General features: G+C 46.5%; 1 protein-coding gene across 1 annotated transcript in view; it reads right to left on the reverse strand.

Annotated features, from left to right (window-relative positions):
• CYFIP1 (cytoplasmic FMR1 interacting protein 1) overlaps nt 1–26,989 on the reverse strand; it is a 1,181,635-nt gene that overhangs the window by 763,335 nt on the left and 391,311 nt on the right. The window contains 1 exon segment of the mRNA XM_069636612.1: nt 15,244–15,366. Within this exon segment, the coding sequence (XP_069492713.1) occupies nt 15,244–15,366 (123 nt within the window).

The following is a 26,989-nucleotide window of genomic DNA, read 5'->3' on the forward strand; positions in this document are numbered from 1 at the left end:
GGTTGACTTCTATGGTACCTTTTTCCAGCAGGATGCTCAGGTGTTCTGATGACAGGCGTCTGCTTTTTGGTGGTTGGTATCGAGGTGGCCGGTGAAACTCAATGCAGTAGCCGTGGGTAACGGTCTTTAAAACCCACTGGCCTGATTTGATCCCCTCCCAGGCGTGGATGAATGATGACAAGCGACCCCCGACTGGGGAAGCGTGGGAGGGGTTGCGAACTGGCGAGTCACTTTGAGGTGGAGACCAGGGAGCCTCTAGGAGTAGAGTTCCTGCCTCTACGAGGGTCTCTTTGATGATATTGGTTCTTACTAGAAGAGCCTTGGCCAGAGGACCAGGGGGTAGTCCCTGAGCCGTATTGTCCATAGGACAAGCAGGAAAAAGATTGCCCACAAAAGGACCAGCGTGAGCTATAGCCTCTGCGCTGGTGGAAGGGCTTAGCTGTGATCTGGCTGAGCTACTTTAGTGTTTTGTGTTCTTTTTTCACAGTCTCCGGGCATCATCAACAGCCTTCCCAAAAAGGTTGGAGTCCTCAACTGGTTTGTTGATAAGAGGCCTGTGTTTCGGGGTTAAAGCCAGAGTTCTTTAACAAGGCGTGTCTTTAAAGTAAGGTCCCCTGGGCTAGGGTGCAGAGTGTTCTTCAATATGTTATGGGTAACCGGTCTGCCCTCAGCCACGACCGCCAGAAGGTGTGATCGGGTGGGCTCTGGGACATCTTGAAGGCCCTCCTGGATTAGGCCCCATTGGACATCGCTGTAACTTGCAAGGATAGTGGTATTGTTTGCGATCCTAGTAGAGTAGGTCGCAGAAGCAGTGACCCGTTTACCCAGGGTGTACAGCTTTTTGCAGTCTTTGTCCGGAGGGGCTTCTGCAGAGGACAGTGGAGCCCCCACCCTTTTCCAAGTGGTAGTAACCACCAAGGAGTCCAGTGTAGCATGACCTCTTATGTAAAGTGGGTCAGAAGATGATGGGCAGAATAACTTAGCGGCGTACGTGTGAGACGGCAACAGCAAGGAAGGGGCTAGGCGCCAATTTATAGAGTTCAGTAAGGGGATGGCTTGACTAGTCCAAGGATTCTCCTTGAGGATGTCCTCAACAAAGTCTGAGTCTGGAGCTGGTTGATGTGTTGCAATGTGGAAATGATCAGCTGCTCTTTTTAAAATAGCATTCAACACAATCTGGTCGTCGAACAACATCTGGTCATCAACAGGTGACAAATCCCTCTATGGAGGAGAAGAAGGGGCATCTAGACACGTGATGGCTGGGTAAGGGCTATGTGTTGGTGATAGCCAAGGGCCCCGATCCCCCACCTGATCTTGATCCAAGTCTGGGTCGTGATCAGCTGCGTCTTGTGCAAAGGGATCCTCCTGTGTAGAGTCCTTTGGAACATTCAAGATATCCTCCTGGTGTCCCTCTGTGTAGAGATTGGGAATTTCTGCAGTTTATAAGGAATAGGCCAGGATCCCAGTTCCCTGGGTCTTTTGGGTGTAATGTACGTGTCAGAAAAGTCAATAAACTGGGCCATTTTGTCCACGTATTGTTAAAATCGCTCCCTAGTCCATAGGGAAGAGGCAGAAGGGTCTGGAGGCGGAAATGCTGGCACAGAAGGGGGTGATTTTCCCAATAAGGCCTTAGAGAGAGGCTGGGGCTCTTCAGAATATTCTGCTCGATGAGAAGGAGTGCCCTTGTGCTCTGTGGCTGCCGAAATGATAGCTGCAAGGCTTTCACAGATTTTAAGCGGTTGAATTGAAGCTCTCAACGCACAAGACGGCACTATCGCGATAAGTGACTCCACCGAGGCCTTAGGTGCTTGTGCGCCCTTGGACGGCGTGTTGACGACGATATGTTTTTTAGGTTGAACGCCCTTTTCAGAGGGATGCCCAGTCGCATGCTGCAAAAGCGGTTGCGTGGAGGACGCAAACAGTGCGGTTCAGAAGGTGCAGTCAACATTTTCAGCGGCTCCATTGGCGTTGTGCGCTTCTTCAACGACTCCGTCGAAGAGGCCATAGGGGTTGTGTGTTTGCTATATGTGGTGCGTGGGAGCCTTTGTCGCCGGTGTGTGAACGCCCCACAACAGAGTTGGTGGCCTGTCTGTCAGGTCCGGGGATGGGCATTTGGGAGCCTGTAGGCTCCGGCGAGAGGTTGATGGCTTCGATTTCAGAGCCACGGCTGCCAACGGATTCCTCGTCGTCCGAAGCGACGGCGCCAACAGGCAAAAGGCTTTCGGCCTGCATAGTCCAGGACGCCCACCGTTTTTGTCCGCCCGTCTTTCAACGTTTTTGGTCGAAAGAGCTTACAGGACTTGCATGAGCGCTCGTCATGGTCTCGAGGAAGACAATAATTGCATCAGCGATGGGTGTGCTTCCAAGGAAACCTGCTCTTACACGACAGGCAAAATTTAAAGGGCTTCCTCTCCATAGCAGAGGGTAGCGGCAGCCAGACCAAGAAGAGGAAAAGAGGGGTAAAGGAAATACATTCTTAGTGAAGAATAAACCCAGGCCCCCACTCTCCCTACTGTAAGGGCCTGGCTGGAGGCCCGAGACCAACGCGGTCGACAGTGGAACATCTGAACAGTCGCTGACCAGGTATAGATGTTTTCGGCAGCAGTAAACCCACAAGGCAGTTGTTGAGAAGATTAGTAAGGAGAGTAGGCGACTGTAGGTCGTGGGGACAAAGTTAGCAATATAAAACTCTTGCGAGCTCCACATAGGCGACCAACTAGATTGGCGGAAAAAAACAATCTTAGGGACCTCAACGAGCGAGGGATTTTGGGTACACTACACGTCACATTAGGGATAGTGTTACAGTCACGCCCATGTCAACGTCCCCTTTCGATCTTCGAAAGAAAGATGCAATACTGTGCGATTTCCACTAGATGTCAGACTACTATGCACAGTATGTGATTCTAAGCAGATTCACAAGCATCAGAAGCTATGTTACTTATTCAGGAATAATATAGTTATACCAACAAAGTTACAAGTAAGCCATCGTGCAACATATGTAGCATATTCTTCTTTCAGTTACACTTACACTCATTACTTTTTAGAATAGTTGAACACCAGACTAGAATGACAAGAACTTATGAATTACTTTTCAGAAGGCAGTATCCACTTCATGGATAATTAAGAACTCAGGATACACATTTAGAATGGCAGTAAGATACTCAAGGTGAATAAAACCCTTTTGGTAATAAACCCTTGCACTATTTCTATTACAGAAATATGTGGTTATACCAATGTTACTTTTCAGAATAGTGGAACACAATTCATTCACTTTTCAGAACGGCAGTAAGCAGTTCAAGGTAAACAAAACCTAATTTAGAATGGCAGTATGCTATTCAAGGTGAGTAAAAACCTATTTGTAATACACTGTTTTACTTTTTCAGTTTCAGGAATAATACAGTAATACCAACTCTTTTACTTACTACACTAGTGGAACACAATTCAAAGGTAAGTAAATAACTTTGTATACATTTCAGAATGGCAGTAAGCAATTCATAGGCAAGCAAGAACCTTGTAACACTTTGTAACTTATTATATTTCAGAGATGATCAGTGTTAGGGAGAATTCTCAGAAATTTTGAGGACTTCATTGTTTTAACCTGGAGAAAGTGAGACCTTTTTTCCCCTCTCTCTAATGTATTTTGATGTGATTATTTAACACTGTTTTCTTTGGTTATGGAGTTTGTCAGACTCCACAGGCATCATCTTTTACATTGTGTCACACAGCACCTTCCGTGCAGTGGCACAGGGAAGTCTTTCAGATTTCCAAAGGTTTAAATAGCTTCTCTGGGATTGTTAGGCAGAAACCTGTGCAGTTCCCTTAGGGAACACTGCAAAAGATTTAGGACTACAGGTGTTGGCAGTAAACCCACTTGGTAGCAGTCTTTACCACCCAGATTTACCTGGTAGCTGTGGCTGAGCAGTCATACTTCCCTCAAGAAGAGTTAGGCAGTATGCAAAGTATACTCAATAGGCACTCAGATACAATAATACAAGCAAACACTGACCAGAGCTTTGGTATCAAAGTATATAATTATTTAAAAACACAGTTGAAACACTCCAGCACTCTTATTGAAAAATATTCTAAACACAGTTACTATTATGATATATACACCCCTTTTTCCCTATTAGATAAATCACAGTAAAACAACACTTATTTTCATACAGAGGTGAGCGCTTAACTAGATTGCACTCTAATAAGTTTGTGAGAAAGGGGGGGAGAAAGACAGAATATGAAGAGGTACACCACTCTATGATTCAGGAACACTGTTAGCAAGGCAGAGAGCAAAAAGTCACTGGTGAGCCAAAGTCCAAAGGCTGGGACCACTCTTAGAGGGAACAGAGCACAAATGCGCCCAAGATCACACAGTTACACTAGGCTTAGAAAGTCTTGCAGAAGGTTCAAGAAGAGTTTAGAGAGGCTTAGAAAAGTTTAGCCAAGGTGTCCCAGGCTAACCCAGGTTCGTAAGCCGGGGGCTAAATCTACCCCGTACAGTCGGTAGCAAGGGAAACCAGGCGGGACACAGTACCTTAAGTGGGAAGGATCCTCCAGCGGTGGCAGTTGTTCCTGGTAGTGGTGCAAGTTGCGTCGTCGTCCAGGGGAAGAGAAGATCTCGACTTGGAGGAAAGATGAAGGTCGTTGCACTACCAGGGAAGAAACCAGCCGCAGAGTTTTCCGGTTAAAGGTGGTACCTTGGTTTCGCGGTCGTAGTAAAACGTGGTATCCCGGTTGCCGGGGTGCTTGGCACGGCCAAGGCGGTCGCGAGGTACATAGGGAAAGCGAAAAGACGGTGAAACTGGTTATCCCCACCAGTCAAAGGAAGAAGACTCTCCGGCGGGAGATCTCCTCTGTCGTTGGGAAAAGTGGTGAGGCGGTCCAGCAGGGCTCCACCAGTGGTGGTTTCGTGGCAGGTCGGCTCAGCTTCTCCCTCATCGGATTCTTAGGTCCTGTGGCGACTTCTGACGGTCCAGTCCCCAAAGCCCTGCTTTTATGCAGCAAACCCCCATTCACTCAGCCTAGCTGTCACTCAAACATGTTAAGTGGTGAGCCGGCCGGCTCACCACTTGAGCCAATCAGGATGGAGTGCGACTTGAGTTGCCTAGGCAACTCAGTCCAGGGTGCCTTAATTCCCCTCCACCCCTTCTAAGTACCCCAGACAGAGTGGCACCACTTTGGAGGGCTTCTGTGGAGAAGCCCGCCAAAAAGTGAAACAAAGGGCTCGACTTGGGTTGGAGTCACAGAAGAGAAGACAAACACCATTTTAGAATTCAAGTTTTGGCAAAAAAATACCAACCGGAGAATTAATATTAATTAAATAAACCGGCGGTATGTTCGAGGCTACCATAAATAATTAAATAAAGATAGTAGCCTAAAACAATGGGAAATCCCATTGGAAAATATTCGCGGTTGAATATAAAAAGTAGCATCCACTGCCACCAGCCAAAACCCAATCAGGGGGGACGGAGACGTGCCCCCTCGACTAACAGACCCTGGGGCAATCGAATTGCCCCAGCCAGTACGTCCACAATATGATGGTTTGTACTGGTTCTGTTCAGAATTTAAGACTAGTAAAGTCAATGGTGACTTTACATGCCCTGGGAGACAGTAGTCAGTCCCAGGGTATGGAGTCTAAACTGGGGGTTCACTAAGACACCCCTGTGTCACTGCACTGAGGGTGCTGTGTAACACACATCACAAAAACACATGAAACCCTATGGAGTAAAAGACCCCATAGCCCATTAAACACTTCTAGATCCAAAGAAACACACTCAAATCATGTCCAAGAGTGAGGGTAAAAGAGTCTCACTCTTGGCAGGAGAAACAAATAAACCCCAAAAATCCAGCAAAGCTGCTGGGGGACTCACTAGGTTAGGAAATTCAGTCTAAACAGAGAATTCTCCCTAACAGGGATGAACTACTTTTTCCCAGAGGAGTAAAGTGAAATTGATTTTACTTATATTTGTAACTTTCTACACCCAGAACACACTATTTTACAATAGGGTGCTGGAAGGGTTACCTAGTATCCTCTTTGTCTAGCTTCTCATGTAACATTTTTATGTTACCCTTTTCTCACTGAATGGCTGGTGGCAGTGGTTTTGTTTCAACTACCATGGTGTGCCTTTACCTCGGGCTGTGTTAACAGCTGCATTAAAGCACCAAGGGTGCAATTTTCGTCAAAATGGCGCAGTGGTCTTTTTTTGCCATTTCTTTGTGGAAAGGTCCTTCTTGAGATTTACTCTGCGCTCCAAACAAGGTTTGGTCCCATTGTTCGCTTTGCCTATGGCGGGATTAATGAGTGAAGCCCGCCTCTGGCTCCAGGGTGTCTGGGGTAGGCAGGAAGTGAGGGGGGTGCCCGAAACTCCCTGTGCTTAGTCTCCTAGGAAACCCAAATGCACTCTGTGGTGATTGCCCGGCTGATGTCCGGCAAGGACAGCCACCCTGCTGGGTGATTGACAGCTAGGCAGGAATGAATGGGAGAGAACTGAATAAAGGGTGAGGCTTTTGGCTTGGAAGGCAGAGTCGACCACTGGACGAAGGAACCGAATAAGAACTTGAAGAGGACGCCTGCTGCACCTCTTGGACCGTTGGTTTGCCCGGTGAAGCCCTGCTGCTGTGTTGAAACTCCAAATTCGTAATTGACAGAGAAGCCCCGGCAAGGACGACTTCTCCCCTTGAGTTCGTCAGATCAATCAACTCCAAAGTAAGCCACCTGACCATCCATCTTGGAGCTGGTTGAATTTCCACACAGTTGCTTCTGGAAACCGTATTGCAAGGGAGAAGAACACCAGATTGTGTATGTTGCTTTTAAGCTGGCCTAGAGCTCCAGGAAGATCCTCCGAACTCCCAGGAAGCAGGACTGACCGAGCCTGAACCCCCTCAACAGAGTGCGGGACCCCAGAATTAAGGAAAGTCCATCTCGACAGCCAGGAACCGCAGTGTTGCTATTTGCGGTAGACGAGAAGAGCTGAAACACTGAACAGCCACTGATTTGAAGATTGCTGGTTGCGAGCGGTGACCGTCCCATTGCAGTGCAGGAGTCCCCAGAAGTCCTCACTCTTGTCCCCACGACGGAGGCCCAGGAACAGAGAGATCTGCAGAGCTGCACAGGAACAGAAGCCATCTGCTGCACTTTTTCTTCAATGCAAAGGTACTGTAAAGTCTGAGAGAACTTACCTCTCACTGTAGAGCTGCTTGCATCTTCTACGTTTCACAAGTCTAATCAGCTTGTGGCCCTACATTTGATTCTTCTTGTTGTACTGAATGACTCTTCTTAGGGGATCCGAAAGTATTTGCCTGCTTAAGAATATTTGTGGTCTCTTGTTGTTCTAATAACCTTTTCCTTTTACCAACTTATAACAGTATTCTAAATGCCAACAGTAAGATATTAATGTCCCCAGCACCCTAGCTATTGAAGTCACCTGAGGGTGTAGGTTGCGTCTGTGTGCCATCCCAAAAGGGTCTTTACTTTACTGATTTAGAAACTAAGTGTACAGTATTGAAGTGTATTTTTGTGTTACTTTAACACGCTACCAAAACTGTGTAGTACAAGTTTATACCACAGGTTGGGTTTCCAATACCTGTAGTCAGAGTTGTATGTAGTGAAGCCAAAGGATACTGCATACAAACTTTGCATTACAATCAGTTACAGCACTAACACCATAGAAAGTAAGTACTGTACAACACTTGTTCTATTTTCCAACCTAAGGCCTTGTACTTTACAAGTGCTTCCCTATTATAAGGCATGAGTGATCTCAGAAGCAGAAGGGGGACACCAGTGGTCCAGTGGCCAACAGTAGGCAGGCCAGGATATGACACAGATGCAGGAAATTCAGAGTTCTAGAGGAATTCTCGTCCAAGTACAGACTTAGTTAGTAGAACGTGTTCAGGGACTTTGTAGAAGACTCCCTAGATACGCTGCAGCATTGGGCCTGGGCGAACGGTATGGGTGAAACTCCCAACTACACAAATCACTAGAATAGCTAAACAGGCACAACACAAGACTAGGTATTAGCCTCAGCCACACCGTACCTCAGCAGTGAAGAAAAGCTTGCAGACGAACGCCTTCCCGATGCGTCAGCCCAGTATCTGGATTCTTGGTTGTGGTGACGAAAAATAGACACTGGATGGGAACTTGCAGCAGCAGTCGACAGAAAAGACTCCCAAAAAAAGATTCTTTGGTGCTTCTTGCGGCTCTGATTTTAGCACCCTTTTCAAGGTACTAAATGAAGGACAGTCCTCACTCATCAGATTCATCTTGCTATTGCGGTCCAGCACTCTGGTGAGGGGACTTCAAGGAATGGAATCGTGTCTCTGGAGATCCAGCAGGAGTCCAGCTAGATGTCAGCCAGATTCGTTGTTCGGAAGACTTTGTACAGCACTCAGGCTAGAGGTCCCAGGGTATTGGCTATTTGCAGCCCAAGAAGGTCTCATCTCATTGTGGGATGGCTCGAAATGCAGGTCTTCTTAAGAATGATTGGTCCCACCAGTATATGGGTTGGAGCCGTCGTCTTCAGGGCTCTTCTTTCGCTGCAAAGAAGGGGTCAGCAGAGGCAGCGCTTACACATTGGGTATGTCCAGTCGCTGGAAGAAACTACAGCAGTCTTCTCTTCTTCCTCATCGGATCTTCCGTTTCAGTGGGACTTGTCTTAGGCTTCGAGATCCAGGCCAGATATTCAAGACCCCACACATCCACTGCAAACTCTCCCTGCAGTTTACAGAAAGGGGCAGGTGGCTGTTTAATCAGGACAGCCAACCAACACCCCAGTGGGGTCTTTATTCTCTCAGGCATACCAGAAGACAAAAGGTGAGCAGAGTTTCTGACTCCTCCCTTACTTCCTTACTTACTTCCTGCCTTCTCAGACACTCTGGAGCCTCGGCAGGCTACACAAAGGGTTCCTGCCAAAGACAAAAGTATAACCAGGACCTCCCCCACCCAGAACGGCGGAAGAAGGACCTTGAAAGGACAAGCACACTAAAAATGCCAAAAAAAAGAAAGAAGCCACCATTCTAGCAGAATGGTGACCCTTCTGTACATTACTGCAACTTGTTTGACAGCCTGCAAGTAAACATCACACAAAAGTCAGTAAAGTAGGTCTACTGTCACCAGCCATAATAGTATGCTTGTCACTGAAACAAAGATTACAGGAGCAGTGAGAACTGGGATACCATGTACTTCCCCAGCACTCTATATAAGGTGGAGTGTGCTGGTCTCAATATAAAACATAGAGGGTGTTAGGGAGAATTCTCATAAATGTGCTAATTCCTCTCTACCTTAGAGACCCCCAGCTTTTTTGCTGACCTTTGGGACTTTGAACTTTTTAATTCTGTTTGTTTTCTGTGTTTATTTCTTTTGGTTATGGAGTTTTAGACAACTTCATAGGTATCATCTTTTCATGTGTGTCACACAGCACCCTTAGTGCAGCAACACAGGGAAGACTTTTAGGCTGTGCCAAGGTTTAAACACCTTCTCTGGGATTAACTACTGTTTTCCAGACAATGTAAAGTTAAATTGACTTTACTAGTCTTTTTAAATGCCTAGACCCAGCACACACTATCTTACAATATAGTGCAAGAGGGGTTACCTAGTATCCCCTATGTCTAGAAACTCATGTAGCAGTCAAATGCTACCCTTTCCTATCGAAATGGCTGGTGGCAGTGATTTTACAACAAACTACCATGATTTTTCCCGACCGCGAACACCGGTAGCTAAAAATCACGATAGCATGTTTTTCAAGATGGCGTCTGAGCGCCCTTTGTTTTAACAGGTCCCTGTCTTCTTTTTTCGCAATTTCTTTTTGGAAAGGTCCTTCTAGAGTTTGTCTCTGCACGCCAAACCAGGTTTGGTCCCTTTGTTCCTACGCCTTTGGCGGGCTTCAGGACTGAAGACCACCTCTGGCGCCCGAGTGTCTGGGGTGGGCAGGAAGTGAGGGAGGTGCCTGAAACTCCCTGTGCTTAGTCTCCTAGGAGACCCAAATGCACTCTGGCGTGATTGGATGGCTGACTGTCCGGCAAGGACAGCCACCCTGCTGGGTGAGTGGCAGTTAGGCTGGAATGAATGGGGGAAACTGTTTAAAAGGCAAGTCTCTTGGACTGAAAGGCAGAGTCGACCACTGGAACGAAAGAACTGAAGGCGAGCTGGAAGAGGATGGCTGCTGCAACTCCTGGACCGTTTGTTTGCTCAGTGAAGCCCTGCTGCAGGTCCGAATCGCCAAGTGCATCTCGACAGAGAAGCCCTTGGAGGACAACTTCTCCCTTCGAGTTGGTGGGACCAATTAACTCATAAGCCACCTGGACACCATTCTCAGAGCTGGTTGTATTTTCCTCAGCTTGCTGCAGGAAACCGAATAGCCAGGGAGAAGGACACCAGTTTGTGTGCTTTATGACGGCTACCGGAATCGAAGATTTGCCAGTTTTCCAGCTTTGCGACCAGTACCTGTGCAGTGCAGGAGTCCCCTGACATCCTCCCTCTTGTCCCCATGACTGAACTGCCAGGAACAGAAATCATCAGCTGCATCTTTTCCTTCAATCTAAGGTACAGTGAAAATCTGACTGAGAGAACTTAACTCTCACTGCGAAAGTGCGTGAAACTTTGGAAACTTGCAGGCCTAGTCAGCTTGTGACCCGACATACAAACCTTTCTTCTATGAACTACTTCTGAGAACCGTGGCAAAGACGTTTCCGTTTAAACTATCGGAAACGTGTTTCTTATACAAGACTCTAGCCCATTGACTTTGGCCTATCTATTGCATTGGAATCACTCATCTGGTGAACTCAAACTATTTGCACTGTTTAAGAGTAACTCTATTATTCGTTTCATTAACGTATACCTTTTTGCTCCTACTTCAAATGCTCTGAATGCCATTTTGCTCCTCCTTCAATGTAGTTTAAATGCATCAGAACCTGACAGTGAGAAGTACTGAAGTATATTTTCGTCGGATATGGATTGCCTCCTTTTAGTGAATGTTTTCTAACTGACTGTGTAATAAATTAATAAGTGTTTTACCAAAAATCCTTGAGTATAAGAGACTATTTGAATACGTGTGATTGTAGACCTCTGTGTAACCTCATTACAAGCACAAATTCCTTCTTGAGATAAGCCTGGCTACTCAGCTCGCTACCAAAAACTGTGTGGTACAGACTTATACCAAAGGTTGTTTTTGCTTACTCCTGTAGTCCTAGTTGTGTGTAGCGGTCCCAGAGTGTACTGCATACAAACTTTGCCTAACAGAGGGGATGTAAATTCCCTCTCCACCCTTGAAAACGTGTGTTCTGCAAGGTAATTCAAGAGAAAATAAAAAGGGGAGCCCAAGGGGCAACCCAGCAACACTGCACAGAAAATGCTTTGTGCTGCAATAATAAAATGTAGATGCCCAAAAAGTTATAGATAGAAATAGAGCAAAAGAAAGTGTGAGTGGGGAAAAGGGTTCCCACTCACCCAGGAACATAGCAAAAGAATCCACAACTCAAGCAAAAAGTGCTAGGGGTCTCACATGTGAAGGTGATTTGCCATTTAAATGAAAATCTAACCTAACACTAGGCACCAATCCGAACGAGCTGAGATGCACAGAACCAGACAGAGCTCCTGCTCACCACTGGCACCCCCAGAGCAGCTGCCAGGCAAGAACCTTGTACCACAACACTAGTCCTACGCACAGGCAACGCTGCTGGGTTTTAGTTACATTTTTCTAAAGTCCAACTGGGGCTAGATTTTATAAGACTTAACTCTCGTTTTTAGGGCCCCAACTTCTAATATAGGCATCTAGTACCCAAGTTGGTAGGGAGAATGTGAGCTGTAGAGCAGTACAATGAAAATAGCACATACACAGATCCACGGAAACACATATACAATTAAAGTAATATTAAAATTAATTATTTATTTTATATACACAAGGCACATGAGGAATTCTAAAAATGAGTTAACTGCTAATAATATTCAATATACATTTGGATAGTTTTGTGAAAGGAAAACTAGAGCAGGTGTGTAAACCTTCATGCTCAGAAGGATAGCTCACGGGCAATGCGCGTGCCTTGGTAGCAAGACGACGCGGCGCAACACAGGTTCGATCGCCGGGTCCACGCTTAGAAACCTCTGGGTATTAAGCATGTTATAAATAACCAATATCAATTACAATGTACTTTTCAGATCCAAACAGGGAGTGACATCAGTTAAGGTCAGTAAAAGCACCGATTTGTATCAACACTACAATATTCAGTTTAAAGGAAAGGTTAGGAAGAACAGATGTTATACTGGTATGTAACAATGTAACACTCAAAGAATCGTTTAGGCAGCCTGTTCCCCAACTAGAAATCGGTTCACAGTTCAGGTTGTGGAGGAACAAGCAATACCCAAGCCTGTAGGTTGAAGAAGATGGCCTTTCGGGAAACCAGCAATGCCACAGTCAAATGAAAAGGACCAGTTCTGATGACAATCTTCAGTTTAAAGTTAAGTAACCAGTTAGTAGATCTTTTAGAAAACACAGGAGCTCAAGGGGAGCCTTCCTGTAACTGTACAGGCTGCAAGACCTGTACAAAGGAGTTGAGGTCAATTCCAAAACGTGGAAAACAGCACTCCCAAAGCCAAGGAGCACTGAAAATGGCCTAAGGTAAGTGTAACCCAAGCCCCACAGTACCTTGAGGGTGAAGTTGAAAATGCAGCTGGTCGCCTTCTGGATGCAGCGTTGAAGACTCGGTATCCTGCTCCTTGGTCGTGGAGACGAGAGGGGGGGGGCCTTGGTTGGGTTTCTGCAGCAGCAATCGAGAGAGGGGGTCGCCAGCAAAGGATTCAGGTCACTCCCATGGCGGTTTGTGGTTTTGACGCCTTTTTCTCAGCACCATAAGTGAACGGATATCGCTGGTCACAATCTCCCCAGTTTCTCAACCATGGTGAGGGGAAATTTGGAGAAGAATGCCTGCTTCTGGAGAGCCACATGGATGCCTGCGAAGTTTCAGCAAAATGTGTTGATTGCAAGACGATGCACTCGAAAATCATCCAGGTACTCCGGGTATTGGTGTTCTGCATTCCAGCAAAGTCGCAGGATGTCAGGCGATGGTCCAAATCGAAGATGGTCTTTAGGCTGATTATGCCCAACAATCCAAAGGAGGATGGCGGAGATTCCCTGATGAGTTGGAAATGGGTACATGACAGCAGCAGTGCTTCACTGGTACTTCTGTGGTTGTTGAAGGTGCTGCAGGTGTCTCTGCTCATCTTCTGCTTCAGATTTCCAGTTCCAGTGGTCAACTCGGTCTGTGGTACAAAAATCCTCACCTTTTATGCTGGAATCCACTCCTACGGAGCTGTCAACAACCTGGGGTTTGGCTGTCCTGCAGGACAGCCACCAACTTCAAACTGGTTTCAGCCAGGCACACCAACAGACAAAACCAGTAAGTTTTGGGACCCTCCCTCACTTCTAGCCTTACCAGACACACTGAAGCCTTGGCTGACTTTACAAAAGAAGCCTGCCAAAAACAAAAATCAAAAAGGACCCACCCCCACCTGGAATGATAGAAGAGCCCAGAAGGAACTTACAAATGACAAATGGCAAAAAAAGAAGACAGGGCTATTTTGAGAAAATGGTCACCCATGGGTGCTGTACTACAACTGAGAAATCAGTCTGCAAGTAACCTGCACATAAATGGTAGAATAATATCCACTGCCACCAGTCATTTAAGTTTGTTCATTACTGTAACTAGAAAGTTACAAGAGCAGTGGGAACTGAGTTGCAATGTAATCCCCCAGAGCACCACATAAGGTGGTATGTGCTGGTCTCAGAAAAGAAAATTTAAGTAAGATAAAAGTTACCTTAATACTTTGCGAACATTTGTTCACATGAGAAAATAAAATAAAAGGGGAAGTCCAAAGGACTCCGCAGAAACACTGCACATAGGCTGCTGTGTACAGCAAAAGTCAATGCCAGATACCTGTACCAAAATACATGGAGAATAGCAAAAACTCAATTAAAGTAAAAAGAAACACAAAAGCAGAAACATAAGATTCCCAGTCAGAGCAAAACAATTAGCGAGTGGGAAAATGTTCCACTCACTCATGAGAATAAATCAAAAAATCCTGAGTCCGGCAGGCAAAAAGTGCTGGGGGTCTCTCAGGTTGAAGGTAATTAGCGCAGAAACTGAAAATTCTCCCCAACAGTGGGCATTACTCTCCTGGATCTCAGCAGATTGCGTCCCTTCCAGTAATCATGCTCGGGCAAAACTTAGGCCAGTAAGCCCAGCTTGCCGACCTGCTTTTAAATATACCCCGCAGTCAGCAGAACGTCTGGTGCTCTTCCTGTCTGCCTTTACTAGTGATCAGGGCCTTGCCCACTAACTCACTTGCTGAGAAGGCGCTCTGTGTTTTTCCAGCATGCTGACTTCACCACCCTGCAGCCTCTCGTGCTGCATGGAGGAACCTCCATCTTCGTCCTTGGCCTTCTCCAGCAGTCTTCTTCGGCCTGCAGATCAGTAGGAGAGGAGAAATCCTCTCCTTCTCTTTTTGCCTACATGTGTGGTGAGATTTCTTACTTCTAACGGCAGTGGGTCATCAACTTTTTCCTGCACCCCCTGCAACATGCAACTACACCTTTTCTCCCTCTTCTTCAGGTTTCAGCACTCTTGGGTCCAGTTACTTGACCAGCTCCTCGCCACTGTTGTAATGAACGAAGCACGGGAGATCAGGTACGCGGACATTAAGTTTCTTTATGTTACATCATCAGTAAGATCTTATGTAAACTCCATAGAGACCCACTGGCTCCCACCATCCAGGCTCTCATCTTCCAACTGCCTGGGCTGGAACCTCCATCAAGAGGATACATTCTACCCACTCACACAACATGCATTCAGGAAGACCAGGTAGAACAGAAAGGCTCACTCTGCTATGTTATGAAAACACTTCCCTACGCCAATCTCTAATCCCTCCATTGGTGTACAAGCCCCAATGAGCAAAATGTGTAAACAAAGACACCAATAGCCCCAGAAAACCATGTTAATGTAGAACTTAAACAGCTTATCCCCACAATCCATCAAGGGCTGGGCCCGTCTACGCATTGTATAATAAATTCCAGGAAGGTTTTCAGGATAACCACAGTGGATATACGAGTGTCCTGCCCTTATTTGGTCATTCTGAACAATTAGCTGGATTTTACCAATAACCATGTCAAGTAATCAGGCCTGCTGGGTACACAGTTTATTAGAGAATGAACTGTAGTTTAAAGATTATTTTTACAAAAATAAAAATCTTTGAGCAAACATTACCACTTCCATAACATGGGCACTCCATTGAGATAGCAGCTGCAGCCCCTGGAGAGACAAGTCAAAGAGCTTCCGATACTCTGCATCTGTTTTCTGAGCCTCCTGTCGACCGGTACCAGTAACAACCTGAAAGAAAACCATCACATTAAATGTGGAGCTTTGATTATGAAATCACTGCATTGAGTTGCTGACTCCACAGCATCAGTTTTACCCATGGGCTGCTCTTGATTTTCAGGTTTTCCAGCAGACTCATTTCAGTTTAGTGTACTATATTGACATATCAAAACAATTTTGTCTCATTTTGGATTTTTGTGTTGAAATGTTTATGTTGTCCCACATTCCTGCATTGAGTTGCTGCACTTCTCTTGATTACTCCCTTAAAGCTTCAACATAAATTCCATACTGCTACCAAAACTTGTGTGCATGTACAAAAACGAAAACTAAAGGTTTGTTACATTAATAGAGATGAAACATTAGGGAAACTGCCTTTTCAGCTCATAAAAAATATTGTATATGCCTATATTAGGTCGATTTTCCTTCTTGAGTGAAATTCTCCCCACTTTGTGAGTCCCCCAGCATTTGTGCTGGACATTGGATTTTTTGACAGATTCTCCCTAGTCAGTGGGAACCTTTTTTCCACAAACAGACATTCTTTTACTCTAATCTTGGGAACCCTTTTGACCTCTTTTTGGTGTTTTTTAATGGAGTTATGCTTTACGCCATGTTCCCTTGGCATCTACATTTTATTATTGCAGCACACAGCACTTTCTGTGCAGTGTTGCTGGGAACTCGTTCAGCTTCCCTTTTTATTTTACCTATGTTAACACTTAACCAGTGCGGGGGGGCACCCTTTAGTGCCTCCTGTATTTTATTTTGTGAGATCAGCACACCTCACCTCATGTGGAGTGCAGAGGGGAAACACAGTATCCCTTTTCTCACTCCCCCAGTAATTTTTAGTTAGTGTTACAAGTTAAACTGGCAGGCTGATGGCAGTGTACCTTTTTGCATGACTTTTTGTGAACCCGTCGCAGGCTGTCTTTGCAGCTGCGGTAAGGGACACAAGGGTCACCATTTGCCTAAAATTGTGCCTATACTTCAAGCCCTGTTCATGATGACTGTTTCTTGAGCCTTCTTCTACCTGCCTGGTTGGGGGCGGTCTCCATAGGTCTTTTATCTTTGGCGGGCTTCCCTTGGAAAGCCCGCCAAGGCTCTCCGAGTTCCAGATAGGACAGGACATGAGAGAGGTGACCGAAACCCTCCATGTCTTTGTCCTGCAATGTGCCTGCCTGGAACCTGTTTGTGCTGGGAGGCGGGCTGTACCCATTGGGCAGCCTCCTCCCCCGTCCGAGTTTGAGTGAACGCATGACTGGTGATTGGTGGGCTCAGCCAGTTTTCCTGCATAAAAGACGAGGGTCCTGGAGCAGAAACTCAGTCTACCATTGAACTGAAGATCTGAAGAAGAATGTCCGCAGCCACTTCAGCGACCGCCAGAGCCATGTGAGTAACCGCTGCAGTCCCAAAATCAACTTCTGAGCGACAGGGAAGCCCCGAATCAGAGTACTTCCCTCCTTGGATTGGTGGGCCTAACCAGTCCTAAAATGAACTGCAATTTGTGCCCTCCCTGAAAGAGCTGCGACCTCCATGGCCCACAATTCACCAATGTCCTGGGGTCCTGCGCCATTTTGTGGTGCAACGTCTTCCAAAGAATGGTCTAGTCTGAAACTTGATAGGCATCCTTCTGGACCGCCAGTGACTGTATCCCGCTCCTGAAAGTCCCCTAAGCTAAGACAGGGACCGAAAAAAGGTGCAAACTCCACCACACGAAAACCGTCCTTCAACCGAGCCTTGAAAAGAGCATTAACAAGCCAGTGCAGTGAAGATCTTCTGCTGGGCATCCAACTCCTTGTTAGGGAGAATTTTCATTTCTCTGCCAATTCCGTTTAACCTTAGAGACCCCCATCTCTTTTGCTAGACCCAGGGCTATGTGGAGTGCTGGGGGGTGGGGGGGGACATATAATTCCTTTAACCCATTCCACATAGCCCCTTTGAGCTCCTCTATGGTCATCCAGTCAGAGGCCCATTGGCCCTGATTAAAGAGGGGTTGGAGAGTCCTCCATCCCTAAAGCCAGTCTGTTGCCGACTATGTGCTAGGCCGCAGGAGGAGCATGGTACTTTTGATGAATCAACAGAAAACCTGAAAGCTGGTCAGGCTCTGGTCAAACATTGACATGACCAGAAGGCCAACGTGGTGAAGTTCACTCCAGACCAGTTAGTATTGGTTATGGTTCCTACAAGGCAGAGGGGCTTACAGGACAAATGGATAGGACCCTTCAAGGTTGTAGGCAAACTTGGAGAGGTCAATTATTTAGTGGACTTGGGCAACCCCAAGTAGGACCCTAGGGTCTTTCACACTAACTGTCTGACAACCTAGGTCTCTAGACCAGAGCAGGGAGCTTTGATTCTAGCCTTGGATCAAGATGACGAGAGTGAACCTCTCCCTGATCTCCTCAGCGGACATCCTTCAGATGAGACAATTGAAAGAGTCAAACTCTCTTCAGATCTGACTCTGCAGAAACAGGAGGAGTGCAAAGCTCTGTTAAATCAGTTTGCCTCCCTGTTATCTCCGACACCAGGCTTAACCCATTGGGGCCAGCACAATATTCTCACTGGCAACAGTCTCCCTGTCAAAAGCAGGGACTACAGAATGTCACAAGTCATATAAAGGAGGAGGTTAACAAGAGGCTTGACCTCAGGGTTATAGAGCCATCTACTATGGGCTAGTCCAGTTGTACTAGTGCCAAAAGCAGGAACCCAGGAATTGAGATTCTGTGTTGACTATAGAGCTCTAAATGCAGCCACGAAGACTGATGCCCATCCTTTACCAAGGACAGATGAGCTGGTGGACAAACTTGGATCTGTCAAGTTCCTCAGCACATTTGACTTAACCTCAGGCTATTGGCAAATAGCACTGACAGACCATGCCAAGAAGAAAACTGCATTTTCCACCCCAGGAGGCATATACCAGTTTAGGATGCCTTTTGGACTAAAGAATGCACCTGCTACATTCCAAAGGATGGTGAGCCAGATTCTGAAGGTTCCATGTGTTAAAAAGTGGCAAAAATTGCTGTGGTTTCAAAATATCGCAGCAAAAATGCAGTGGTTTTGCCGCTGCAATCCATGTAAAGGATGTGGGGGACACCCCCGCAACCCCTGGACCCATTATACCATTTAAGGGGGGCTGGGGACACCCCCACTCCCCTTAAATGGTATAACGGGGTTCACCTTTACCAGGTCGAATCACAGCATTCTTGCAGCTATTTTTTGTATAGGCGACATTTTTGTCGCGATTTTATCACTGCATACCTTTCTGAATGGGTTAGTGGACTTCTGCATAGCAGTATTCCAGCCCCACTTGGGAAGACCATCCTCACCGCCTTGGATATGTATTGCAGGCTCTTGAACAGGCCCATCTGGCCAAAAAGACAAGCACGTGTCAAATTGGTCAGAGCAAAGTGGTCTACATTGGACATGAGGTGGCCCTGCCTAGTAAAGTACAAGCTGTACAGGACTGGGCTAACCCCACTACTCAAACCCAGGCGAGAGCCTTTCTAGGTCTCACTGGGCACTACAGAAATTGTATTAACAACTATGGGACCATAGCTTCTCCCGTGAATATCATCTCCTCTCCAACATTTCCTAAGAAGGTCAGATTGAATGGAGGAGTGTGCCAATGCATTCACAGGGCTGAAACAAGCCCTCTGCAAAGCTCCAGTCTTAAGAGCTTGTTAGGTAAAGATTTGGGGTAGTACCCCTAGGGTGCACTACAACAACCTTGGCCTCCTGGCAATAGGGACCCATCCTTTGGTATATGTCTGAACTACACAGGTTGGTAGTGTGGCCTAGCAGCCAGGCTTATCTCAAGAGCGGTCAATGTGAGCAGTAATGCAGTTACAAAGAGATTCACAGTGACAAGTATTCAAGTTAACACTGACACTCATGGTTTCTTGATAAACCAATTATCAATTTATTTACCAGTCATTTTAAACAAGCTTTCTTCAGAAGGAACAATATAAAAGCAACACTCAAATACACTTCAAAAATCCACACTCTTAGGTTTCTCAAATTCAGTAACTTCCCATTGGGGATGACACACAGATAATTCCTAATCCCTCAGGTGACTTATATCACTAGGACTCTTGTGGACATTTATATAGTACGGTTACATTTAGAGTAGGCAAAGAGTGTGTAAAAAGAAAGGTTTAGCAGAACAAACAAGAGATCTCAAATATTTCTTTAGGCAAGCAAATACTTTGGTTCCCCCCAATGCAGAGTAAATTAATCAGGTGCAACACAATTACAGAGGCGAGAAGAGTCTTTCAAGGAACCAGGCTAAGCCAAGGTCAATGGGCAAATGTCTATGTAACTGAAGCACTTTTTGAAGGTGAGTAACAGTCTTTGCACAATGTTTTTACAAGTCTTTGATAAAGAAAGAAGAATCAAATGTAGGGCCATAAACTGGGAGACTTGTGAAGTAGAAGAGCAAGCAAATCAACAGTAAGTTCCCCCAGACTTTACAGTACCTTTAAGCTTGAAGAAAAGATGCAGCTGGTGACCTCTGCTCCTCTGCAGCTCTGCAGATCCTGTTGTTCCAGGTCCTCAGTCGTGGGGACAAGAGGGAGGACTTCTGGGGACCACAACAGGACGGTCACCGACCGCAACCGGCAAACTTTCAAACAAGTGGCACTTCTGTGTTTCAGCTTCTCGCGACTACCGCAAATAGCAACACCGCGGTTCCTGGCTGTCGAGATGGACCTTCCTTGCTTCGGGGTTCCCGCACTCTGTTGAGGGGCTCTGGCTCGGTCAGTTCCGCTTCCTGGGAATCCAGAGGATCTTCCTGGAGCTCTTGACCAACTTAAAAGCAACGCACAAAAACTGGTGTTCCTCTCCCTGGTTATTCGGTTCTTGCAGCGACTGCAGAGGAAATTCAACCAGCTCTGAGAAGGATGTCCAGGTGGCTTACTTTGGAGTTGGTTGGTCCCACCAACTCAAGGGGAGAAGTCGTCTTCGCAGAGCTTCTCTGTCGAGGCGAACTTGGAGCTTCAGCACAGCAGCAGGGATTCACCGGGCAAACTAACTGTCCAGGAGTTGCAGCAGGCGTCCTCTTCAAGTTCTTCTTCGGATTCTTTCGTCCAATGGTAGAATCTGCCTTCCAGCCAAAAAGCCTTGCCTGTTATGCAGGTTTCTCCCATTCATTCCAGCCTAGCTGTCAATCACCCAGCAGGGTGGCTCTCCTTGCCAGACAGCCAGCCGGCCAATCATCACAGAGTGCATTTGGGTCTCCTAGGAGACTAAGCACACGGAGTTTCGAGCACCTCCCTCACTTCCTACCCCCACCAGACACTCTGGAGCCAGAGGGGGGTTTCACTTGTGAAGCACACCAAAGACAAAATGAACAAAGGCACGAAACCTGGTTTGGCGTGCAGAGTAAATCTCAAAAAGGACCAAAACAACAAGAAATTGCAAAAACAGAAGACCGGGCCATTTTGACAGAAATGGCACCCATGGGTGCTTTACTGCACATGTGAACGCAGCCTGCAGTAAAGACACGACAGGGTAGTAAAAAGTAACCACTTCCACCAGCCATTAATTGTGTAAAGGGCAACATAAACAATGTTACATGAGAAGCTAAACAAATTTCACTTTGCTGCTCTTGGAAACATTAGTTAATCCAAGAGTAAGGTATTTAACCCTTGGGAAATCTAAAAGACTTCCCTGTGTCACTGCAATAAAGGTGCTGCGTGACAACACAAAAATATGTCTATGGAGTTTGTCAGACTCCATAAACCAAAAGAGACACAGTTAGAATCACAAGTAGGAAAACGGTCTCACTCTCTCCAGGTTCAAAATTAAGAGTCCTAGAGTCCAGCAATAGTGCTAGGGGTCTCTAAGGTAGAGGAATCCACACATTTCTGAGAATTCTGCCCAACAGGCTCTGAAGTGTCCTCTTGGGCCCAGGCCTCCCACCCCCAATCGCCTTCAGCCTCCGGCTGCTCCCAGCACTTGCCCTGGCATTCACTGGCCTATGCCACCATATGCCAGCACCTACTTATTTATTGGCAGCTGACCACTCACCTAGGCACTTACAGCTGCTCACCCCCTAGCACTTCCCTCTTGGTACACTTAGCACTTAACCCGCACCCACTTCCTCATCCCTTCTCGCTCTGCACCTGCATGTTCTGAATGTTCACAAGGCCTAGTAGGTCTGCCTCTATCTTTCACTGTTATTCGATTTTCATTTGCATGTTCCCTCCCTGCTGCCCTGTGGGCGCTTTGAAACACAATTTAATTTATGTATAAGTGCCTTATAAATGCACAATAAATACAAATAGGGATTTAAGGGATTTTCCGCCTAAACAAGCTCTCAGAACAGAGTGAAAGAGCTGGACTGAAAAACATAAGGGACATAATCAAGTCCACATATAATTGGGAGCATTCCCAGTAAGTGGTTTCCAAATAATCATCAGGATGTGAACCTGAATTGGGTCTCGACTTTTAACCATTCACAGGCTTGGCAGGTCTGAAAAAGGCCTTCCATTTTTCTCAAAGAGGAAATGGTGTGCATTGCCAGCTTCACATTTCACCACTAGTTTTTTTTTTCTCCATGCTCCGGTATACTGACAAAGGATCTGTGTGAACACCGATCATATTTTTACTGCAAAAGCACAAACGTCATTTTGTTTTGTACCGCATTTCACCACATATGGGATACATTACTCACTGTAATCGTATTTCTGATGCTTGTATCTGCTTAGATTCACATGCTGTGCATAGGCCGACATCTAGTGGAAGCTGCAGAGTATTATAGTTTGTTTTTCGAAACTAAAAAAGGGGCGTCGAACTAGGGCGTGCCAGTAATACTATCCCTAGTGTGACGTCCACTGTACCCATGATCCCTCACGCGTGTAGGACCCTAAGATTGTATTTTTTCTGACATGAGGTAGAATGAGGAGTAGTGCGAGTACAGAGAATCCAAGCAGATAAGATATATAAGGCTACCAGCATCCATGCGCCTTCTCTCAGAGGGTAGGAAGGGAGGGCGCATGTGAATCTAAGCAGATACAAGCATCAGAAATACAATTACGGCGAGTAATGTATCCCTTCTGTGGACAGCAGCCATCTGTCCGAAGTGATCCCCTCCCATGCGTGGGTGAAGGTGGAAATGCGCCCCCCTACTGGGGATGCATGGGAGGGGACCCGAAGCGGAACATCACTGTTTACTAGGTGGCGTGCCACGGCACCCCTAGCAGGGCTGCCTCTAACCCTAGTGCGTCCCCTGCGCTGGTCTCTAGTGAATCCTTGCGGTGTTGGGAACTGATTGTTGCCTCACAAGGTTCCTTGATTTTGATATTAGTTGGATCCCCTCTGGGAGCTTTGGCCGCGAAAGCAACGAAAACTATTATTTCCCCTTTGACCTGGGGGTTTACTTGTGAGTTGGCCGAGAGATTTTAAGGTCTCGTACTCTATCTTTAGCTGTCTTTAGTGCCTCTTCCACTGCCTTGCCAAATAGAACGTTATGCTCTACCGGCATGTCTATAAGCGTGGCTTGGGTGTCGAGTTTAAACCCTGACTGCCTAAGCCAAGCGTGGCGCTTTATTACTGTGCCTTCTGCTATTTATCTTCCTGCATTATCTTCTGCATCAAAGTTTGCTTTAAGGATGCATCCAGACACAGATCTTCCGTCTGATGCAATTTGGGCCAACTGGCTCTTTAGTGGTTCAGGTGCAGAGGCTATTAGAGCAGCTACTTGTTCCCACTGGTGGCAGTTATAGCTTGCTAACAGAGTGGTACTGTTAGCAATATGTGCCTGATATGCTGACGTGGGTGCAACTTTCCTCCCCAGAGCATATTTTTTTTGCTCTCTTTATCTAGGGGTGCTTCTGAAGAAGCTAGTGGTGTGCCTGCCCTCTTTCTGGTGGTTGTTACTACCAGGGAGTCAGGTTTTAATTGACCCCTTATGTACATGGGATCGGAGGGAGCTGCCCGGTATAATTTTTCCACTCGTGAATTCACTGCACGAGTAAGGTTTGGGGTTACCAGCGAGTGATCAATTCTGCGCTGGATTGATTTTAATATGGGGATGGCTTGGGTAATGGCTCTTCTGTCCCCTAGGATTTCTTCTGCGAAATCTATCTTCTTGGACACCTTGTGGGTCTATTTTGAAAATAATCAATTGTTGAGTCATCCACCGGGGGATCCTTCGGAATAGGGGAATCAAGATTGTAGGCTTCCGCCTCATCTTCCTCTTCCTGGTCCTCATCATCCCCATAGTAAGCAACCCCTGTCTGGTCGTCCAGCATCTGTGTTTCTGTCTACTCACCATATGACTCTGGATGGTAAGGTTCAATTGGCAAAGGGTCTGAAACCAATCCCTGCGCTGGAGTCTCAGAGCAGAGCCTTTTAGTAGGGGGTTGAGAGTCCTTGGATCCTGAAGGGGCAGAGGTAGCTGGTGTATTTGCATAGCTATGGAAACAATTAGAGTCCTTTTCATAAAAAAGGACATCCTTCTCATTACCCTATCAATGTCCTCCGAGTTTCATTCCTTGGAACTGGGAATAAACCTCTCTTGCTCTGGCTCCTCATCCATGCCCATATCATGAGGAGTGGGGGGAGGGACAATTTTACCCTTGCGAGTACTGTCAGGGACCTTGGACTTTTCAGGGGCCTTCTGTTTTTCTTTAAGGTCTCTTGTGCTGTTTATCCCCCTTCCTGTGACTAGAGGAATGTTTTCCAGAGGTTTTAGGGGTTTCTGAGTGTTTCACCGCATCGCGTCGAGGTTCGGAGGTGGTAGAAGGGTGTCAAATCTCGGGAGTAGACGCTACACGCTTAGACTTGGGAGCATAGAGGTCGGAATCGTCTTCTGACGACCAGGCCTCTACAATTATTGGTAGTGTGGCACTCTTTCCAACCATAGACGGTTGGTCCTTGTCATGTGGCGATCTTGAACGTGAACGCCCAGGACACAGAATCGTTAGACCGCTCTCTCGGTGCCTTCCGTTACCGATCGCAACGGAAGGCGAAAAACAAACTGTAATACTACACAGCTTCCACTAGATGTGAGCCTATGCACAGCATGTGATCTAAGCAGATTCCACAAGCCTCAGAAATATGGATACATTACTCACCGTAATCGTATTTCTGATGCTTGCATCTGCTTAGATTCACATGCTGTGCATAGGCCCACATCTAGTGGAAGCTGCAGAGTATTACAGTTTTTGTTTTCTAAACTCGAAAAGGGACGTCGACAGGGCGTGCCAGTAATACTATCCCTAGTGTGACGTTCACTGTACCCATGATCCCTCATGCGTCAAGGTCCCTCAGATTGTTGTTTTTCTGACATGAGGTAGCATGAGGTGTAGCGCGAGTACAATTGTATTCAAGCAAATACGTATCAGACAAGCTCATAAGCATCTATGCGCGCCTTCTCTCCGAGGGGAGGAAGGGGCCGCATGTGAATCTAAGCAGATACAAGCATCAGAAATACGATTATGGTGAGTAATGTATCCCTTCTGAGGCTTGTGGAATCTGCTTAGATCACATGCTGTGCATAGATTAGCGAGCAGTGTTAGAAGAAGAAGGAGGAGGAGGAGGAGGGATGTGAGAAGGTTCATGAGCGAACAGATGTCTTAGAAACGTTTGTCCCACTTGAATATCTGTCTTGGAATGAGTGTCAATGCAATAGTGCCGAGTGAAAGTGTGTATAGAGCTCCATGTAGCTGCTCTGCAAATGCTGTCTAGAGGGGCATTTGCAATGAAAGCCAGAGTGGCTCCTGTGCTTCTTGTGGAGTGAGCTCTAGGTGTAAAAGTCAGTGTCTTGTTTGATAGGGAATAGCACAGTTGCATACATCCGACTATCCACATAGAGATGGCATTCTTTGAAATGCAGTCAGCTTCTCCGCCTGGCGCTACAGAGACAAACAGTTGATCAGTTTTTCTTAGCGGTCTGGTCTTGTCTACATAGTAGAGGACCACCCTACTCACATCTAGTGTGTGGAGTTGTACCTCAGCTGAGCTGGTGGGTTCCTGGAAGAAAGCCGGTAGCTCAATAGACTGGTTTACGTGAAATTTAGACATTAACTTAGGGGAGAACCTAGGGCGAGTACGTAAAACCAGCTTGTCTTTGTGTACAACAAAGAACGGATCCTGCACTGACAATGCTTGTATTTCACTAACTCTTCTTATGGAAGTGATAGCCATGAAGAAGGCAGTCTTTTAAGTCAGGTGTTTGAGACTAGACTTGTGCATTGGCTCGAAAGTGGGTGCCATGAGTTTAGCGAGTACAACATTGAGATCCCATCCTGGCAGAGGGTTTGAGATTGGAGGGTCGAGTCTCTTTACTCCCTCCATGAATGCTTTGATGACAGGTACCTTCCACCATGAGACCATATTATAGGAAGTGGTATAGGCTGACAAAGCCACCAGGTGGACCTTTAAGGAGTTAAATACTAACCCTGCATCTAGCAAGTGGAGCATATAAGTTACAATGTGAGAAGGAGTACATTCTATGAGGTTCATTAGTTTAGACCGGCACCAAATTACGAATCTTCTCCACTAGTCAAAATAGCAGGGCCTAGTGTTAGGCTTTCTTGATTCTTTCCCGATATCCATAGATATCTTTGTGGCAGATTAAGATGTCCAAACTTTAGGACTTCAGGAGCCATGCTGCCAAGTTCATTGAGTGAGGTAGAGGGTGCACTGTTAGCCCCCCATGTTGAGTGAGCAGATTGTACGGGTACAGGAGTTTGATGGGATCGCACATCACCAGTTTGCACAGATGTGGATACCAGAGTTGTATTGCCCACATAGGAGCTACTAGGATGATCGTCACCTGTTCCTTGTGGACTTTGTGCCCCACCTTCCTCAGAGATGTTGGGGGGGGAAAGAGGAAGCAAATTTCCCTGACCAGTTCATCCATAGGGCGTTCCTCTTGGAGCCTGGCTGGGGGAAACTGGACGCGAAGTCTGTGCATTGTTTGTTTTCGCTTGTAGCGAACAAGTATATTGTGGGGAAATCCCATTGAGAGAAGAGGTGTTCTTCTACCCCTGCGTGTAGTTGCCACTTGTGTTCTTCTGGTAGGGGAGCTCTTCTCAATGAGTCTGCGAGAGAGTAGAGTTCTCCTGAAACGTACGGTGACAAAAGGAATATTTTGCGTTTGAGTGCCCATTTCTAAATTTGCAGCGCAAGCCTGGACAGATTTGGAGAGCGTGTGCCCCCCGGTTTGTTGATGTAAAACATTGCTGTAGGGCTGTCTGTCAGGATTTGCACAGACAGGTCCGCTAAGTGAGATTCGAACGCCTGAAGCCCTTTGAATACTACCAGTAGTTCTAGCAGATTTATGTGGTTCTGAGCAGCCAAGTGAGACCACAGACAATGAGCTGTGTGGTGAAGGTAGTGAACCCCCCCCTCCCGCACCCAGCGAGAGAGGCGTCCGTCGTGACAATCGCTTGTACTTCCGGATCGTAGAAGGGTTTCCTCTTCAGCAGATTTTCTCTCGTCCACCAGCAAAAATTTTGTACTAGTGTTGGCGTAACGACAACTAGATCGTCCCACTGACCACTTGCCTGAGACCACTGTTTCGCCAACCACTCCGGGATGGGTCGCAGTCGCGCGTGAGGAACCAGGTAAATGCAAGATGGCATCATGCCTAGCAAACGCATCGTTTTGCACACCCTTATCTGCCAGCCAGCCTGAT

This window comes from Ambystoma mexicanum, chromosome 7p (assembly GCF_040938575.1).
Source record: "Ambystoma mexicanum isolate Mex_15411 chromosome 7p, UKY_AmexF1_1, whole genome shotgun sequence".
NCBI lineage: Eukaryota > Metazoa > Chordata > Amphibia > Caudata > Ambystomatidae > Ambystoma > Ambystoma mexicanum.